Source organism: Ceratosolen solmsi, unplaced genomic scaffold (assembly GCF_000503995.2).
Source record: "Ceratosolen solmsi marchali unplaced genomic scaffold, CerSol_1.0 scaffold43, whole genome shotgun sequence".
In the NCBI taxonomy this organism is placed as follows: Eukaryota; Metazoa; Arthropoda; class Insecta; order Hymenoptera; family Agaonidae; genus Ceratosolen; species Ceratosolen solmsi.
Window position 1 is genome coordinate 5,413,119 of NW_011948431.1, and position 20,274 is coordinate 5,433,392.

General features: G+C 41.7%; 1 protein-coding gene across 1 annotated transcript in view; it reads right to left on the reverse strand.

The window, feature by feature from the left end:
• dve (SATB1_N and homeodomain domain-containing protein dve) overlaps positions 1 to 20,274 on the reverse strand; it is an 87,447-nt gene that overhangs the window by 55,121 nt on the left and 12,052 nt on the right. The window contains exon 3 of the mRNA XM_011502115.1: positions 8,342 to 8,723. Coding sequence (XP_011500417.1) covers positions 8,342 to 8,723 — 382 coding nt within the window. The remainder of the gene's footprint in view (positions 1 to 8,341; positions 8,724 to 20,274) is intronic.

Consider the following 20,274-nt stretch of genomic DNA (forward strand, 5'->3'; position numbering starts at 1 on the left):
GAGGAGGAGGAGGAGGAGGAGGAGGAGGAGGAGGAGGAGGAAACCCTATATCCGCTCCATCAGCCGTCGAATTCGAAAAAACTGCACAATACTCCAGTTTACTTAGTACAATTCTAGTTTACGTAGTTGACATAGTCGCTGGCCTTAATAACCTCGATGGTGGACACGTGCCCCAGAGAGGGCTGAAAAATCGGGTCCACCCGGTTGGGAAAAGCGAGCCGGAGGAGGCGCGTCGTATGAGCCGATTAGCCGCGGCCGCGCGAGCATATGCGGGACTTTTGACCGGGGCCGCAAAGGCCGAGCCGCGACCGGATTTAAATATATTTACATGTATGCATGAGGCTGGCGCGCGCGCGGACTCCAGACAGTTAGAAGGACGGGGATTATCCGTGCTCTGTATTCGTCGGTGAGGATTATCTGTCGGCGGGGGCCGTGAAGTGGCCAAATCCTTTGCCGGCTGACACCATTGACTCGCGGCCGTTCTCCCTCTCATTTCATCTCCTGCTATTCCCCGTAAAAGACCTTATGTCCTCTCACCTGCGCCCACGAATCCTCTCTCTCTCTCTCTCTCTCTCTCTCTCTCTCTCTCTCTCTCTCTCTCTCTCTCTCTCTCTCTATTTCACTCTCACTCTCAGCTTGCTGAAGCTATGCATGTTTCATCGTAGCCTGCGAAACATCTCGCGCATCTTGGATTAATGCGGGATTATTGGGGGCGGTGTGTGTGTGTCGTATGTGTTGGAACCAAATGGCTCACCATCGCGGTCCAAATCCGAAATCCAATGCATACAAGTCGAATAATCCCTCTTTCTCGCTACCTTCCGGCCTCCTTCATCCGTCCCTCCACTCACTCTTTCTCTCTCTCTCTCTCTCTCTCTCTCTCTCTCACTCTCTATCTCTCTCTTTCTCTCTTGCTCTTTTTAGGTACAAACCCGTTCTACGCCCGATCATACCATTCGTTCTCTCTCTCTCAAACGCTCTCTAACATTCTCTATCTCTATATCTTTCACCCATCTCTCGACCTACACCCACGTGTGTTCTTCCTTTTTCCCTCTCAGTCGTACTTCTGACCCTTTTTATTCTACGCCAACGTGACGACTTGATCCGCTCTATGCTGCCAGAGGGCTGAATTCTCAATTTTTTTTCTTTTGTAGTCATTTTTATTTTAGTCTGTTATGCGGACATTTCGCGTTCTCTGACAGTTTGGACAAATTTCTCGATCGATTCGTTTTCACGATAAAGACGGATGATACAGCGACCAGTAATTGCTCGTGTCGCAAACAATCGTAAATATGACGATTTAAATGCTTATGAATTTCGAAATTTAATGCCCAAAGTACGTAGTTAAAAATCTTATGAATTGTCACCCTCTATCGAGAAATATACGCCTTATCTTTTATCATAATTTTAGCGAGTATCGCAATAACAATGAATATCAGTTGTTTAAATATCACGTAATATTAATAGTTTACACATTGTCTCGTAAATAATGAATTTGTTACAATTGCGTTTACCAAGAGCGCAGATAGTACGGTGTGACGATATTCGGCTTAATTATTAAAAAATATCGTACTCGAGTTAAGTGTTTATTACATATAATTCTTAAGAGGCAAACAAGTCTGGAAGTAAAATTAGATTTTCGTTAAGCAAACAAAGCGTTAAAATTATGAAAAAAAAAAAAAAAAAAAAAAAAAAAAAAAGGAGAGAAAAGAAAAAGCGAATGCTTATGACTTCTTATAATGTCATAAAGCTCTATTACCGTACATTGGCATATTATGAAATACAAACAACGAAATACTTATGCCGTACATTAATAAATTAAGCAAAGAGGAAACAAAATCAACCGGATTTCATATTAGAAAAACTGTTGATACAGCCATATCTCGCTTTAATACGTATCTAATGAGAATGCGCAGCAAGATAACTTTTCTCAATTTCGAGTAAAATTCATCGCCACTGTTAACGACTATCGCGGCCAAAATACGCGAGTCCACATAAAAACAAATCCGTTTAATTCATTCTCATTCGTCCGATCTTTGCGTCCCTCTATCCCTACTCTCTATCCTCGAAGTCCACACTCTTACAGCGATTATTCTTCGCCGCTCACACGTTCCACGAGGGAGCACACATTTGCAAATTATTTTACTGTGATTCCTACCGACGAACCCACACGCGCATTCATTTATTGTAAAAGAGAGAGAGAGAGAGAGAGAGAGAGAGAGAGAAAGACGAGGGCGCTCAAGATCCTCGCTGTATCGCTTGTTGTACGTGAGTACGGATGTACGAGACAAACCTCCGTCGTCTCTGCGTACGTGTCCCCGGCAAGGGATATATTCAGCCTCTAATCCGGATTACTGCCTAAGGGTCACAATATCTGGCCGTTTGCTTAGACCCCTCCTAAACGCGAGTTTCTTCTCATTCTCTCTCTCACTCTCTCTCTCTCTCTCTCTCTCTCTCTCTCTCTCTCTCGCCTCCTTTTTTACTCCACTCCTCTGTCGCGCAGCTCAAACACATGGATAGGTGCGCACGTGCATGCAAACAGTCGTTACAATTCCTCGTGATATATATTGCTTGGGGAAGTTAGCAAGTTGGAGGGGAGAGAGATTCATTTCTGAAATAATGCCAAGCCTTCTGAGACATATATTAACACTATGTATTATTGTCGTTATTTACCCGCGGCATTTAATTCCATTTATTTATTTATTTATTTATTTATTTATTTATTTATTTATTTATTTATTCGCATATGCTTGAAGATATATTTTCAAATTCGCTCGATTAAGCCGTTCGTTAATAGCTCGATTAGGAGGACTCCAATTAGTTAACATTTTTTCTACGCGGAATTTGTTCATTCGGTTCATTCGATTTTATTGCTACTCGAACACGATAATCAAAATAATCCGGTGAAATATTTTATTCTTATTATTAATACTACTTATGTCATTACTATTGACAATCGTTGTTGTTGCTGGTGCTGATGTTGTTGTCCTTATCATTGTTATTGTTAAATATATTATTCAATTTGAGGTAGTTAATAATGCCGAGAATTGTATTAGGTCAGATTTGTCGAAGGTCTACGCGTGCGCTGGACGGTGAAATTTTTTAAACGAATCCCAGCCCAATAGAAATAGCCTCCTCGATGTACGCGAAATTTCAAATACAATGTAGACATATTAAAATTTGAAATATCTCTTTAATCCGCATGGAGATTTACCGAGAGAAAAAAATCAATTATTTCATGCCCCCTGAATTATCCAGCACCTCGCCACTGCATACTCCAATCAGCAATCATCATCGATTATCTAAAAAATACACGACATTCGCACACTAATCTCCTATTTTATAACGAAATAACGCGCTATCCAAATACACGCCCACGCGACTAAAATCAATTATCCAGCATTAGAAGAAGCTCGACAAACGGGAACGATTGCGCAATCCTCTCGCCTTCTAAGTTGGTCATTTGCTAATTGTCGCTGATTTAAGCTCGGAGCCCCATGCACAAACGACGGATTCCCACGAACTGGCGCTCTGGAAGTATCGACGTCCCTTTAACGAGCCAATATCTCTTTATATCGCACGGGAGTGGGGCCACATCCCGAATCTCGCTCATCCTATTATCCTTGATCCTGCCTGCGCTCTCGAGCCGGGCTTCTTCTGTATTCCCGCGCACCCGTCACGCACGCAATAAGCCGCCGTAATCGGTTAATCGGGTGAGGATCGACGACGGGGACTGATCGCCCGAGGGGTGGAGGCCTTTTGTCTATCGATACCCGCGCATGCGCCTCGCCCAACACGGAGAAGCGCGACTCACCTAACTTGCCTTCCTCTAGTCCAACATCCACCAACGAATACACGTGTCCGCTCTTGTCGTATGAAAATTCCGGCCCACACGTCCTCCCGTCTACCATCGCCTCACCACCATCGCGATCTCCTCCTCCTCACCCCCCCCCCCCCAAACCCCCAAACCCCCAAACCCCCAAACCCCCAAACTCCCCATCCCCACCTACCCACAAACCCCCAAACCACCAAACCACCAAACCACCAAACCACCAAACCACCAAAACCCCAAACCCCCAAACCCCCTCCTCCATTGGCCTACCATACATCCGAATAACGATCTTTGTTCGAACACGACCTGCCCAAGATGGCCCTGTCCCTTATTGCGCGTTTGTAGATTGTCGCGATCCCTCGGGTAACGCAAAAATTAGATTGCCCCTGCTTATTCTCTGCGCACTTTTTAATTTCGAGCATTGGATTTGCTTATGAATAAGTTTAATTATTATATCTCTACCTCTACCCCTCCATTTTCAAGACCGGACTCTCTCACCGTGGAGGGATCGCGGTAAATTTACACCTCACCGATTTCACGTATTCTAAATTGGCGTTAATTTATCAGTTATGCAAATTTACACTTTTTATTCATGTCCCAAGAATATATTAGCTCCTGTATAAATATAAATAAACCTTGAGCATATATTGAAAATGAAAGGAGTGCTGTTGGAGCAAGTTTCATAGCATATTTCCAAGATTAATAATAATAATAAATACGTTTTTCGTCGGGCAGGTTAAGTCCGAATTTATTCTATCTTATATTTATAATGACAAAGTCGTTCCGAAAGTTGCCGGGACTAAAATTTCTCATACGCTTTATTCAAATGCTCATTATGTATTGGGTAAATTGAAAACTAAGTCAATAGAACATAAGCCGGAGATTATTAGACTTTTATTTACTATTCCTGTTTTTTGTATGTATGTGTTTGGTGTGTGGTGTGTGCGTGTGCGTGTGTGAGTGTGTGTGTGTGTGTGTGTGTGGCGCGTGTGTGGGAGAGGGGGTGGGGGTGGGGGAAGGTTTATTTATGTTTTTGTTTTTGCAAGATGGTTCAGCAAGACCGAAGATCCGCGTATTAGAGCGAGAAAATATGGCCAAGGCGCGAGCGGGAATTTAATGGTCCGCAATCTCAATCAAATCAGAAAAGAAATATAATAAAAACAAACATAATATTTTAAAAGAGATTACGGATATATTCGTACGTTTATGCGGAGAAGGTGGAAAAAAAAGTGGGCAGACCACGTGATAGAGGCCGAGGACAAGAGAGGAAGTAATAGCTTACCAGATCGGATTACCCTATAAGAATCTTTACGTGATGTTTCAATTTTTATGGCATGGAGCAGCGGAGGAGATTTTTAAAAATCCATGCTAAGGAAATAATGGTTTTATTTTATATGGGAGGGAGATTAGAATTTGCCGCCGGATGAGCCATCGCATTAATGTGTCACGCGTCTGATGTACACACGCCATTATGATGTTTAGGCGGCTTGCTCTCATTATTATCATCATTATCGTTGTTGCCGTTATTGGTTGTTGTATTTGCTGCTACGTAGTTTTTATCATCATGGTCGTTGTTATGGTCGTTCTTGTGATTGTCCTGATGGTCGTCGTCGTAGTCCTCGTCGTCGTCGTCGTCGTCGTCGTCGTCGTCGTCGTCGTCGTCGTCGTCGTCGTCGTCGTCGTCGTCGTCGTCGTCGTCGTCGTCGTCGTCGTCGTCGTCGTCGTCGTCGTCGTCGTCGTCGTCGTCGTCGTCGTCGTCGTCGTCGTCGTCGTCGTCGTCGTCGTCGTCGTCGTCGTCGTCGTCGTCGTCGTCGTCGTCGTCGTCGTCGTCGTCGTCGTCGTCGTCGTCGTCGTCGTCGTCGTCGTCGTCGTCGTCGTCGTCGTCGTCGTCGTCGTCGTCGTCGTCGTCGTCGTCGTCGTCGTCGTCGTCGTCGTCGTCGTCGTCGTCGTCGTCGTCGTCGTCGTCGTCGTCGTCGTCGTCGTCGTCGTCGTCGTCGTCGTCGTCGTCGTCGTCGTCGTCGTCGTCGTCGTCGTCGTCGTCGTCGTCGTCGTCGTCGTCGTCGTCGTCGTCGTCGTCGTCGTCGTCGTCGTCGTCGTCGTCGTCGTCGTCGTCGTCGTCGTCGTCGTCGTCGTCGTCGTCGTCGTCGTCGTCGTCGTCGTCGTCGTCGTCGTCATCGTCAGAGTCGCCGTCGTCATCGTTATTACCGCTACTCGCCCTTCCCTTGCCTTCGTTATTATTGTTATTACTTTTTTCGTACAAAAATAACAAGCCAATGGAACGAGTCATTAGCGGAATAAGTCGACTAATTCATGCAAAAACACACGCGGATTATCGTGCGCTTGGGCGAATTCTCCGCACGCGCAGCTTTCACCGGCAATAATTAGCCTCCGAGCATGATTTTAAGCCGTAAATGCTATAATCCGTTAAAACCTTAATCCACCAACTAATACTTCCCGCTGTTTTTCCCTTGCTTTAATAGCAATCGCTAGAGAGATTGGAATGAATAAAATCCAGATTCTCATAAGGGGTATTGGCTACACGGTTCTACTCCTAAACTACATCCGTCTCTTACTATTCGAATATCGTACCAACCATGCGCCATTGAAATTTCAACGATATATCTCGAGTGTATATAAGTACATTCGTTTTGTATTAACAAAAATTATAATAATTTTGCCAATTGGAAGCTCGAGTTTTATTCCACCGTAATTATTCAAATGCAGGGCCGTAATTAGCTGCTTACCATGCTCCTGCTTTAGGATTTAAATAATTTTAAAAGCTCTTCGGCCGGATTATAATAATACGCCAACATTTGTATCGCTAAGCGCCATTCGTTAGACGTGCGATCGATACTCAATAGCACACACGCGCGCCCCCGATTATCGATTAAAATTATCGAGCAACAATTACCAAGCGAACGATTACGATGAGCACTCCAGGTGCTCGCGGTCCAGGTGCGTGAGGAGCGAAGAGGAAGCCAAATCTTCGAGATGCTCGCCCGACTTCGCAGCCAAGGGATAGAGTAAAAAATCGTTAAAAATCATAAATAATCGATTTTCCAACGACGAAGGAAGCACGAACCGCCGCGATTAAAGTCACCGAGACGCATCAATTTTTCCGCTCGGATTATCTCGGCTAAGCTCCCTCCCTCTCTACCGACCACCACCCCAATCCCCGCCTTTCCACGCTGCCGTAGCCTTCCGATACTCGCCCGGAATGTCACGCGCTTTTCTCATAGGCGCGTCGCTTGCCCGTGAGAGGGTAAAAAAAAAAAAAAAAAAAAAAAAAAAAAAATAAAGAAAAAAAATGAAAGAAAATATAGGAGAGCCGAGTAGCAGCCCTCCTAATCCGGCAGATTTGCGCATGAAGTCCGGCAGCTCGACTCGGCAGATCGAGATTTATGGGCCCGGCGGCACCCCACGGCCGCCGTTCCCGGAGCCTCGGTTCTAGTCGTTTCTTTTTTTTTTTCTTGTCTTTTTTGCTTTCTTTCTTTCTTTTTTTTCTTTTTTTTTTTTATTTTTATTTTTGTATTATTATTTGAGGACGCGGGACGGCGGCCCCGAAGTATTTCTCCAGGCAGGATTTGATGTATCGATCTCGCGCTCGGAATTATGTTGTTTTGCGGGCGTGGCGGCGAAATTTATGCGACGCCGCGGCGAATTCACGAGGTCGACGCATCGGCCGGCCGCGACGAATCCCACCTGGTAATTGAAAACGAAGGCTACGCAACGTTTATTTGGGAGAGAGTTACGCGCTCGGGTGTATTTCTCATAGGCCATAGTGTACTCGGTGCCGAGGTAACATTACGACTCTACCCGTCACGCCATACAAAAGGATGGGCCCATTGCTCTACACAACCAAATTAGATGATTACGCGGACAGCATACGACTGCTTACGACTTCTGCATCCTCTCCTTCGTTTTCTTTTTCTTCTTCTTCACCTCCATTATTACTTAAGAGTACGTAATAAATAGTGTTTTCTCATTGATTGGTCGTTAAACGCTTGCTTCCGTTTATTTTCACACCACATTTTCGATACTTCAGCTGCGATAGATATTGGTCTGTTTGCCATTGATTATACTTTATAAAGACCAATATTGATTGATTATTGGTAAAGCTCTCTATCTCTCTCTCTCTCTCTCTCTCTCTCTCTATTCTCATCTACCGATTGCCCTTGCTATTCCATCAATTCAAGTACTCGTTCTCGTACTGTTCTACGTACAAATTACCATAAACATACCAAAGACGCTCTTTACGGTTCGTACGTTCGATCTTTTAGGAACTTCGGGACAAGCAACGACGTTTGTCAGAGCACCACTTTTCCCCAATTATCATTTGGCCGATTATTCCTATCCGAGGGCTTGACTGGACATCGTCTCAAGCTGAACAAATAGCAATTACTACTCGGAAGCTGATATCTGACTAATAGTGATGAGCGAGACGTCAGAGATCGGCTTATCGGTAGCGTGACGAGCGCAAGGGTTAATGAAAAATCGATAAGAATGACTCACCGCTGGCAGTGGCGGTCTTGCTGAGATCGAAGCCCTCTTGCTTGGGGCTGGGGTCGAGTTCCTGCTTGAGGTGCTGATTGTGAGCGGCGTAGGGTTGGGCTACAGTGGCCGGCGTCTGGACCTGGTGGGCACCGATCGGAGTCGGACTCGGCTGGTGCGCCCGGGCCAGGGCCTGTGTCTCCCGCTGCTGCTGCTGCTGCTGCTGCTGCTGCTGCTGTTGCTGCTGCTGTTGCTGCTGCTGTTGTTGCTGCTGTTGTTGCTGTTGCTGTTGCTGTTGTTGCTGTGGCTGTTGTCCGGATGGGGGACTCCTGGATAGCGAAGGCTCGCTGCTGTTGGGCCGCGAGGGCGGTGAGGCCTTGTGGGTCAGCGCCAGGGCCTGGCTCTGCGAATCAAAACAGAAGATGATTAACCGTTATTTATATATTTAAACTACTCGGGAGCTCCTCACATTGCCCTTATGCCTCCGTATGTACCGAGCACTCATTTTTTTCGAACGCAAATATCGTAACGAACGAATCCTAAATCTTTTTTACAAACACGTCGAGATGAACTTTTACGATAGTCCAATTGGTGCCTGTCGTGCCATCTTTATCATTTGAAATGATAATAATTATCTTACCTTGGATATGGGTAGACGTCATTTAGCTAGTGAATTGATTAATAACCCTATTACCATGGATTTCATTTTTAATTTCTTTAATGGTAATAGTTAAATGTGTGTACAGAAATATACGTTAAAAAATATAAACATTGTAATGTCATTCAAGTTTATCGCTCTATCCGATCATTTTCTTTCTTACACAAATCGATTAGTTCTAAAATAGTGTTTAAACGACTATTTTGTAAGAAGCTCCAAGTACCCAAGGGACGAATACTTTCTCATTGAGTAGATTACGTTAGCTTGTACATTATGGAAATTGTACATTTGCAACAATAATGCACACGATAATTGCATTGACGTCATTGAAAAATTTGAAGCGTACGATTCGCGAAAGACGCTACGCGTATTAGGAAAAAAATGAAGGTGGACGTATGGGACGAAAAAACGAGGGCTAACGAATAATCAGGACGAATATGAACTTTATATAGGTGTATTTTGTGGCAAAATTTTATTTCTATTAGATTTGTGATTATGTAATACGGACACATATTTTGTATCGGTAACAATTGTTTCGAACTTAAAGTTACGTTATAATTAACTTGAACGATTATTTGACGGGAAAATAGCCTCGAAATGAGAAACGATACAGGCCTTAACTGACATCCGTCTATCAATTTAAATGTAAAAATTTTCGAAGCTGCTTGTGAATTATTAATATCTTTATTTGATTTTATTATTTTCACTAAAATTGCAAGGAAAAAGAAATATTGTTGTTGTTTTTTTTTTTTTTTTTTTTTTTTTTTTTTTGGCGGCAGGAATTGCCCTTCGGCAATAACATAGGCTGGCTAATTTTAAATACAAGTGGAGAAAACTTTTAGCAGGCAGTCGGCAATCGAAAGCTTTATCAGGATAAAGTGACGAGGAATCGACTCGCTCGACGTCTCGCTGCCTAGTTCCGTGCCTACGGACTTTCACAGTGCCGCGCCATACAGGAAAAATCGTGCATACAAAGGTCGGAAAAGCCGGCAGATAAGCAGGCATTCGCGTAAACACTGGCTAATTATTTTTATTATTATTATTTGAGCGGCGCCTAATCCCCCTGATCCACGAGCATCCGACGATCCATACATCGACGCAACACGCGCTCCATTAAGATTAGATACATCGTCGAGGCGAGGATGTTACACAGAGCTTAAGATAAGCGCGACGCTTCTTTCCTCGTTGCGCATCGCGTACAACGCATTGCTCGGCCGATTAATAAGTACCGGGAGACGAACGCGCGAGCCACGAGGAAACAGAAGCCGTGACGTCGCTCGGCTTTATTATAACATGCGAGTCGCGACGACGGATTAATCGAACGATATTCGACTGGTTATAGGAGATATAAACGAAGCTGGACGGCGGCGACTGCGCGGGAATCGCCCGATGATCTCACGTTGATTATAGCGATTAATGTCGTCGCGCTTATTATGTAAATAAACGATGGAGCCGATGGATTGTCTAGAGTCGACAACGATAAAAATGACGACTAAGACGACGACGACTACGACGACGACGACTACGACGACGACGACGACGACGACGATACCCAACGCCACTTATTTACCCTATTTATACACGTTCACGTTAAAATGCACTCGATGCACACTTCCTGCGCACTCGATCTACCTTATTATCTCTCTGTTTCATCTTTTTCTTTTTTTGCCTCTCTTTTTCTCCGCCTCTTTTTTACACACACACGCGCTCCCTATCTCTCCTTCTCTCTCACTTTGCGTTTTTATACGTACACTGGCATATTTCGTTTGAGAAGAACGGACGCTCGAGAGATCTTTTACTAATGTCTATGAACGACATTTATAAAAACTTTTCATCGTGTTCATGGTTAAGGCGTTTGATGAGTGGCGAGAAAACGAGTTTCCCGATAGCTTCATCCTCGACGTATATTATTGGCAATTGACGCTATCAATTCTAACTAATCGAATGCTTTATCGATATTTTGTTGACACGCATCTATTCACTTATCCACACACGCACCATTAAAGAAAATTATAAACTTTTCGTATTCCCAGGGGCTTCGATGCTTTTTACTATTTCACTAGATTCGTCCCACATAAATACTTTCGGTTATAATAAACTTATTATTTATGGTTTAAATAACGTTAGTGCATACTTAAAACATTTTACGGATTCAACGATTTTTTACCTTCGATTCATCGAGCCTATTACTTTCCATAAATTTTTCACATACACTCTTACATGGAAGAGCGAAGAGTATTATGAAACTGGAATATTGTTAGGCATATATTTTTTATTCAAAAGTATCGATATTCGTGTTTCAACTATCGATAAGAGATTCATGTCTGCGAAGCGAACTTGCGAAAGAATTATATCGCTTAAATGAAATTTAGTAATTTACGATTAATTGATTCATGATTTTTAAGCTGTCATATCGGTTACAATTAAAATGACATAAAATCTTTGCTGAACTGCATTTATATATTATTTTTATGTATTCGTATTATGTACACACATGCACACACTCAACACACATATTTAATTCATATATATTTGTAAATGTAGAAATTTATATCAATTTTTAAATAAAAATTTTTTGTACGTATTAGCTAAGATTAACATTATCGGTTAAGTGTTAAAGTTAATACTGTTGCGTCTTAATAGAAAATGAGCTAAGGGTGTTTATAGCAACAGCTCGTGTTACAATTTCCTTATCATTTTTTTTATTCAAGCGCTTGAAAATTATTATCACACTGCTTCATAAGATTTTCAAATTCTGTATTTTAACAGTTTTTAGTGATTTCGTGTTTATATATATATATATATATACGTATACTTTTTTTGAATTTTTTTTTAATTTTTTATTTTTTATTTTTTTAAATAACACTTTTATGATACAACGGAATCATTAAAGTCTAAGAGTCGTATGATGCATAAACAACTAGTTGCTTCTCACGATATTTCGTTCGTGCAGCAGACTTTTTGTCCAAAGGTTCGGATAATATGACCGAAATATGTACGCAGTAAGCAAATGTCCGAAAACAGAGTAATGATTTCCAGAGGCTGTCCTTAGTGCACCAACTGGTAGTTCGGCAATGAAAAGGGGAAGCTATAAGTATCATGCTTGGCAAGCTCATAAAGTTTGAAAATCATCGAAATCGCGTTTGCGAGAAAATTTCACCGTTACGTCAAAACTTTTTTGCTCGGGGCTCAAAAGCTCCGGATGAAGGAGTTTAAACATGTGGCGGCCGGCTGCGCATATCTGCGTGGTATTAGTACACACTCGTGTCTGCGTACGCGTCAGGCGCGACTTTTCCCGAAGCACGTATTTACGTCGTGCGAGCTCGCAGAAAAACTTGTGCAGCTAATAAATGTAAAAAAAGGTAGCTTTGCTCCTTTGTAGCAAATCATTGGCAATTTTCTGGAATAAATAATAAGCCTGGACTGGGGTGCGGAGCGGTGGAAAATCAGGCAAGGGCTGAGCACACGCGTTACACTCTTTGTATGTAGCAACTCGTCTTCGGCTCGTGCCCTCTCCCGCCTCTTCCTCGCTCCCCTCAAGCCGCCACGGCGATGCCGTACCGCATCAGCTCGTTAAACCGAGCGTCCGTCGACGGGAGTATCGTCAGTAGGAAGAAAAAGTAAAGATAATGCGAGCTTCGTGGTCGGGTGCTCGGGAGCTCGGGAGTCCATTGAGAAAAAGGCGGATGATGTAAGGCATCGGCCGATGAAATCTGCGAGCACGTGCTCAATTTTAGCCTCGCGCCTCGGATTTATGCAGCCGACTTGAACGGGACGCCGTGTAAAGAATGGAAAAAGTAGTAATGACGAGAGACTGAGCGCCGAGGAGCGCGGAAAGGGCAATGGGGCATTGATGGCGGTGGCAGTGGCGGTGGCGGTGGCGGTGGCGGTGGCGGTGGGGGGGGGGAGACGTTAACGGCTAAGCCGCATGTCAACGAGGGTCAACTGAGCTCAGAATGCGAGACTACTCTCCCACCATCACCCACCCATCAGTCCCCTCCATCCCGTCCCTCGTCATCCCGGCAAGCGGAAATTTAACGGCTTACCGTTACTGCAATTAGTACTCTTACGCGGCTGGACAACAATGCTCGTAACGCATTCGCGTGCAGTCAACGAATTCCAACGTGCCTCGTTGCAAATTAAGGCGCATCAAGATCCTGTGTATTTTGATGCTAGTCGGACCTGGGGCAGCCCGATTCTAGGGGAATATCCTTTTATCGAAAAATAAAATCCCAGGAAGTAATTATGTTTCTTCAAAAGGACTTGCCCATTTTTTGCATGGCCTTCGGCCAAATTCCTCCGCACATCTGCGTCTCGTAGGGATTTCTTTTGCTGCGAGAACATGCTCCCCGCCTTCGATAAAGATTTCTTCTTCTTCACGAGAGCCTCGTAATTTTTTAATGGCGATAGAAGTGTTATTGTCTCCTAACGAGTTGTTAAACCATAAATAACTATTATTAATCGTGGTTGCGTAGCATTAGCCAAAGGAACGGGCTACGACTTCCGAATCTCGTAGAAAATCAAAACATTATCAGGCATTTCATAACCGAAAGTTTGTTTTGACCAAACCGACTGAATAATGCTTTCTAAAATGCCAGCGATTTAAAGGATTAAAACTTTTACTTTTGTTTATTATTTTTTAATTTTTTTTTTTTTAACAAGACATTTCTAATAATGCTTGATTTTAAAAATCTTATGAACCAATAATTCGAGCGCCGACTATCAAGATATTCGCGATTATTCGAGTGTCCCTTATAAAATTGAACGTTTTCCCTATTAACGCGTACAACATGTTCTTCACGCTAGCGATAAAGTAATATCGTTCGATTACGCAAATTATTAAAAACCAAATGAGCCACTGTCATCGCCGATTAATTATACAATGCAAACGGTATGCGAAAAGTGAATAACAAGAGGAGGAGAACGTACGCGACAATAGTAATTGTTTCGACAAAGTTTGGCTATTTCGGGCACCTCATTAGCTCTACGCAACAAGACGATCCATTATTTACTTGAATACCTACCATCGTTCGATTAGCAATGTAATCGTAAAATTTCAATTGTTCTCGAGCCAGCGACTATATCCCTATCCATAATCCATCCTTAAACCATCACTGCACGTAATTTGGCAACTAAAGGGACGATTCAATGTCGTTCGAATGAACTCGATAATCCCGTTTATCCAGCGCGAAACGCATTCCCTTCTCTCCTATCGCTCTCTCTCTCTCTCTCTCTCTCTCTCTCTCTGTTCCTCTACTCCTATTCCTCCTCCTCCTCCTTATCCTCCTCATTCTCCTCGTCCCCGTCATAATGAAATATTTATTAAATTATAATTCATTTGATTAATTATTTTGTAGCAGCCCTCGTGCTCGGGAGCATAAACGAAAATCCACCAAACAAATGTTCGCGATTTTCTCGCTTAAGCGTCTCAGCGACGATCTCACGGCTGCGTCGAAAATTTCGCTCGACGTAATCAACGCAAGAGGACCTCCGCCGTTAACGTCATTTCTCTTGGCTGGACTGTACGTCCCCGGGCGGCGGTGCTACTGTTTCGGGAGCCGATGCTCTTCCTCTCCTCGCGTGGTATGCGCGCACAAAAAACACGTCCGACCGCCGTACGAACTCGAGCCTCCGCCTCCCTCCGCCGCCGCCACCGTCGCCGTTGCCGTCGCCACTGCCGCCACTGCCGTCACCGCCGCCGCCACCGCTGCTCCCCTTGCGCCGCCGACCGGCCGACGTTCCTTCTCCTCCTCCTTGCGAGGCGCTTGTTTGCCCGCGAGCGCTACAAGTGTACTGGGTCCGTCTGAGAAGGAGGAGGAGGAGGAGGAGGAGGAGGAGGAGGAGAAGGAAGGCAGACGAATCGCCGAAACGATGGGCTCCAAGTCCCAAAGGAACTACGCGTAAAATCCCGAGGAAGAGGTGGTTAAGGGCACTACAGTATATTGGCATCGTTTCTCCGGTCTCGGGCTTATTAATCAAATATTTCTTGAAGGCAACGACTGCATCGAGGAGCCTAGGAGATAAGACCCCTCCGAGTCTTAGTGCAACAATATTGCATGTTACCACGGCCCCCGCGCCCCTCTCTCGATTATTTACAACGTATTTTAAATAATGCACGAGAAATCACGCGGCTGCTATGTTCTACTGTGTATACTAGATAAGATGTACCTAGGCTCGATCATATTTCGAATTACATTCTACTTGCTTAGCCATTGACATTGCAATTATGTTTAAACTGACTTAATCAATCGTCGGATGATCGAGAGCGGCACGGATGATTTATATGAATAATCGGCGGCTGCATTAAATTTAATGGAAGAATTCGTAATTTTCACGTGAAATTATGTTTAATGAATAACTTTGCATGATGAAATATTTAATTGGTAAGCTACAAATTGAGAGCAGGTACTTCGTCCAATAAATTGCTCGTAATTTGAAGCACAACGATAAGATTCCTTAACGAATACCGCGAATTCTCACTCATAAGTAATGCGACATTTAATAATGAAACTATTGATATATTGTATTTCGTTTGTATTTCATCCTATTCCATTGATTATATATAAATATTTATTTATTTATAGGCGAAATAAAGACTCTAATCGTATGCTTGGCTTTACATTGTCTCTGTAATAATAAATTCATTGCAATAATGAATTTTATATAGTAACGGATAATATTTTTATTTGAAAAAAAAAACAAAACGCAAAAATTATCTCCTTCCAGAAGAATGTTTAATAGAACGCAAGTAGCAGGAAAAAAGTATCCATTGCATACAACTTTTATTCTGATTAATTTATATGCATGTATGTATGAGTGTATAGGGCTCGAAGAGAGAAGCGTAATGGGAGGAAAAAAAATGATTGCCAAAGGGATCATCGAGGATAAAGGATTTACAAGAGCCCGGTAGTTGGTTTCTTCATAAACTGAGTGTGTGCCAACCGTGTCTCGGCCGATGCTTCTGAAAGAAGCAAGGGAAAAAGAGAGAAAATTGATGAAAGAAGAAAGAGAGAGAGAGAGAGAGAGAGAGAGAGAGAGAGAGAGAAAGAGAATGAGAGCGAGAGCGAGAGAGTAATAGAGAGAGAAAACACACGCGTGCAATGGATGAAAGAAAGAAAGATTCCGGACCCGAGATGAGAAAGCGATAGAGAAAAAAAAAAGGTAGAGAGAAGAGGGGGAGAGAAAAGGGTGAGCGGCGTGGGGAGGTGGGTTGGTTGTAAGAGAGAGAGAGAGAGAGAGAGGAAAGGAGAGACAGAGAGGAATATGAGAGGAGTGAATGTAGGGAAGGGCGGGAGAGAGGAACGAGCAAAAAGAGATGGGAGAAGGAGAATGTCGGCAGAAGTAAGAAGGGGGCAACAGGTGGATGGGGTTAGCGGTTTATCCAGCTAACGCCCCAAGTGATATCTCTCGCCTATATAAGGTTGGACGCTCTGGCGCTCGGGGATGAAGCTCCGAGAGAAAATGTTTTCACGTGACTTTTACGATTATGTATATCTTTCACTCGCCAGTCTCGCATTCGTTTCCTAAATGCTTTATGATTTTTAAGGAATTACCTCGGCCCCCCCCCCACACACACACACGTTTACCCCAATCCGCTCTCCCTCTCTATTTTTTTCCCATTAATGCCATATACTTTTTTGCACATCCAATTTAAGGCGGAATTTATATTTTTAAATGTATAAATAATTTGATGTGGGTCCCGCGCCACGACGTTTAATGGCTTGGAACATTAATATTTTACTGCTTATTTCGCATTATAAATCTTGCCAACTAACTATACTAGCCAATTCAACAAATTAATTGTTCAATCTCTTAACACTGCCAATGCGCTCGTTTAGTCGTAATGTATGAGTCGAGTGACCAAATTTCTTTCGATTCACAGAAACAATGTCGAGGCATTATTTTATTAATCCTTATGAAACTTTCAAATAAATTCTTTATAAAATATTTGAAACACCTCATAAGAATGTTTAGTTAATGTCAAATATTTACTTTGCATCGTGCTTATTGTGCAAATATTGCAAAAGTCTTTACGTGCAAGCAGTCTTCTATCATCGTTTGACATCCCGTACCTCGAGCTCTCAAGTTTTACTTGCGCCGTTAACAAATGTAACCATAACCATAACAATATTATGCCCCATCTATAATTCGAGAAAATTTTACAAACAAGTGCCATTCTGGGATTCGCTTAATATTAAAACACGCGTGTGCAGGCATTGAAGAGGTCGACGTTGATCGTAGATTGAGGCCGTCGATTATATCCTGACCCATCCAATGATCAATGTCGATTGATTCAAACAAATCATCAAACATCCATGCGCGATCCGCTTAAATTAATCATGTTCTCGCTATCCCGAAAATAAGCCAATGATATTTGGCAATTGAATGACTCTGTGCGTCATACTCGAGCTTAAGCCGGATTAATGGCGTCGAATCCTAAGAAATTCTAATCACTGCCTTCGTTACATTCCTTATTCTGCACTACACGGACACTGATTGTCATTCCAATGAAATGTTCCGTCAAGTTCGTTTCACTTGGATGAAATTGTAATGAACTCTTCGGTTGAATTTAAAAAAAAAAACAAAAAAAAACAAAAACAAAAAAAAAACCGTTGGATTATTTAAATATCAAACGCTTTTAAAATACTCGTATTAATATTACTCTATTTAATGCGTAATACGTAACGCGATTTATGGATTAAATATTTTACAAACTCGTGTATTTTAGGTATAAATAATCTAGCGCGTGATCTATTTTCGGATGAAATTTTTTCTTTTAAATTTCAAACTAAAACCGAAAAAGTTCCTGTATGTGTAATGTGATATGAACACTTTTGTACCCTACGTATTAAACTAAATGCGACATTTTAATAATAAAAATTGGGTTATAGTTTTTTTTTTTGTTTTTTTTTTTGTTTTTTGTTTGTTTTTTAATATATTAACTATTAAAGTACAATAGTAGGCGACAAGAAGTTTACGTAAAATTAAAATATTACAATATACAAGCCATGATGACAATGAATAAAATTTAGTTCAAACGCTGGAATAGAAACATATAGTCGCCAGTCTATTCATTTGCAATAATAATGCAATAATAATGCTTATATGAATTTTCAAGAGATTTAATCAAACATTTTATAAGATTTATTTTAAAGTTACGGGAGTCTCGTTAAAAAAAAAATGATTAATCGAAGCGAAGGTCCCGACAAATATATTTAAAACATTGTCCAAGCGAAATAATTTACATGCAAATCATAATATTATTCCTATATTATATCATAATTATATAATTAAAAATCATTGTTGAATCATTATGATAATACGCTTATTGCGAGGTCGAAATTTCGTCTGACCCGTACGCTACTATCATGCATTAGTCTACATAAAAATTATCGATCTATCATAAGAAGTATTTGGTTAATCTGTGTCTAGGTTGTAGGAAGAATCGTACATAGCCGAGAAGGAGCAGAAAAAAAACATAATCTATAAGTACAGTTTGACTTTACATATCGGCTTCTTGAAGGTCAAGATTACGAAACAAAAAGTAAAATTTACGGTTAAGATAAATGTAAAAATATCATGAAATAACAGTTGGCGATACGAGTGTGAATAACAATAAAAGAAAAATGTTCAATTTAATTCATTGTAGACTTGATATTTCAGAATGAATAAATTGCGAACGTTGAAATGAATTGTTTCATTTATGTGAGAATATTGTCATTATACCATTAAGGTTTACTAAATATAATTGAAATTATATTACGACTTGGTACATTTATTACAGATTAATTAACAAATCAGTGTCATTATTTACATTGAAGAATATTTTGAGTCGATGACAGCACACCGATTCGATGATAATTATTCCGACAGATCTATTTGCAATTTCATTTTACGTCTAATTTTTTTTATTTTGTTTTTTTTTTTTTTTTTTTTTCTTTTTATAACAAATCGTAATATTCTTTTCCATTATATAAAATAAAGTTTGTGTGCGATAAAAAAGAAAAAAGAAAAAATAGACAATCATAATACAAAAAGGAAAATGAGAGAAGGTGCAAAATACCTACGACGGTCGGTATAAAAAAGACTGCAACGGAGTGAAAGGGACAATGAAACGAAGATGGATTGAGTGAGCGAGAGTGAGAGAGTGAGAGAGTAAGAGTGTGTGTGTGTGTGTGTGTGTGTGTGTGTGTGTGCGCGCGCGCGCGTGCGCGTGCGCGAGGGGGGGGGGGTTTTGGAAATAAAAGAGGGAGTGACGCTATCAAAATATCAAATAGCTGATATCTGCCAATAATTGGAGCCATTCGCTTAAACGTAATCCGCAAATCGAAGCATCTGTTATTACGTTACGTAAATCACGTCTAACTCTCTCACTCACTCACTCTCTCCTACACTTCCCTCTCCTAGACTGTCTTTATCTTCGTTCTTCGTTTCATCGGTAAATGATCAGCAAATGAAAAGGCAGGCTAACCCGAGTGTTATATCCTCGTACATTATAATAGCCTATAGATGCACATAGTTAAAGCTACACGGGGGATTGTACTTCTTCAAATTATATCGCCAGAAAATTGAGAAGTATACGGCGAGGCAGTGCTGGCGTGTAATGCGAGTAAACATTTGATGGACTCACGTAGGACTGTTAAAAACGATAAAGAGAGCGATACACGGCCAGTTTAAAAGTCCGGCCTCGGGAGATTAATTTCACCTCAGAATTAAAAGAAAGGTCGAACGGTGGAAAGGGGCTGTATTTATTTATAGGGAGCGGGACGGTAGAACGGGAGCGGGATAGGGGGGTCGGGGGCATTTAGAGATACTAGTAATCGCACCTCGTGAATGAAAAAGAAAAAGGAAAAAACAATTGACGCGATATAGTCAATGTTGAAACGTGAAAGAAATTATATTTCTTCGGGAGCGACGTAAAACGAGGCTTCAATCGAACGCGATTTCTTTCATTTTAATAGGTGAAATATATTTAATTAAAATATAATTATTCCCAATGTTACAAATGCATACACAAGATATCGCACATTCGACCAACTAATTACTATTTAAAAATATTTAAATTTATTTGAGATTTGAATATTGATAAAAGAGGATTGTCTTTTCGAGATATGGATTAGCTCGCGACGACTAAAACGAATTTTTTTTATAAGTAATACGATTATTTATTAGTAAAAATATTAAAATACCATCTGCGCGTGCGCTCCTTTTATATTTACGTGCCTACATTATTTCAGTTAATTCGGAATATTCTAATGTTTGCTCGTTTGTCATTACAATGAAACTCGATATCCTC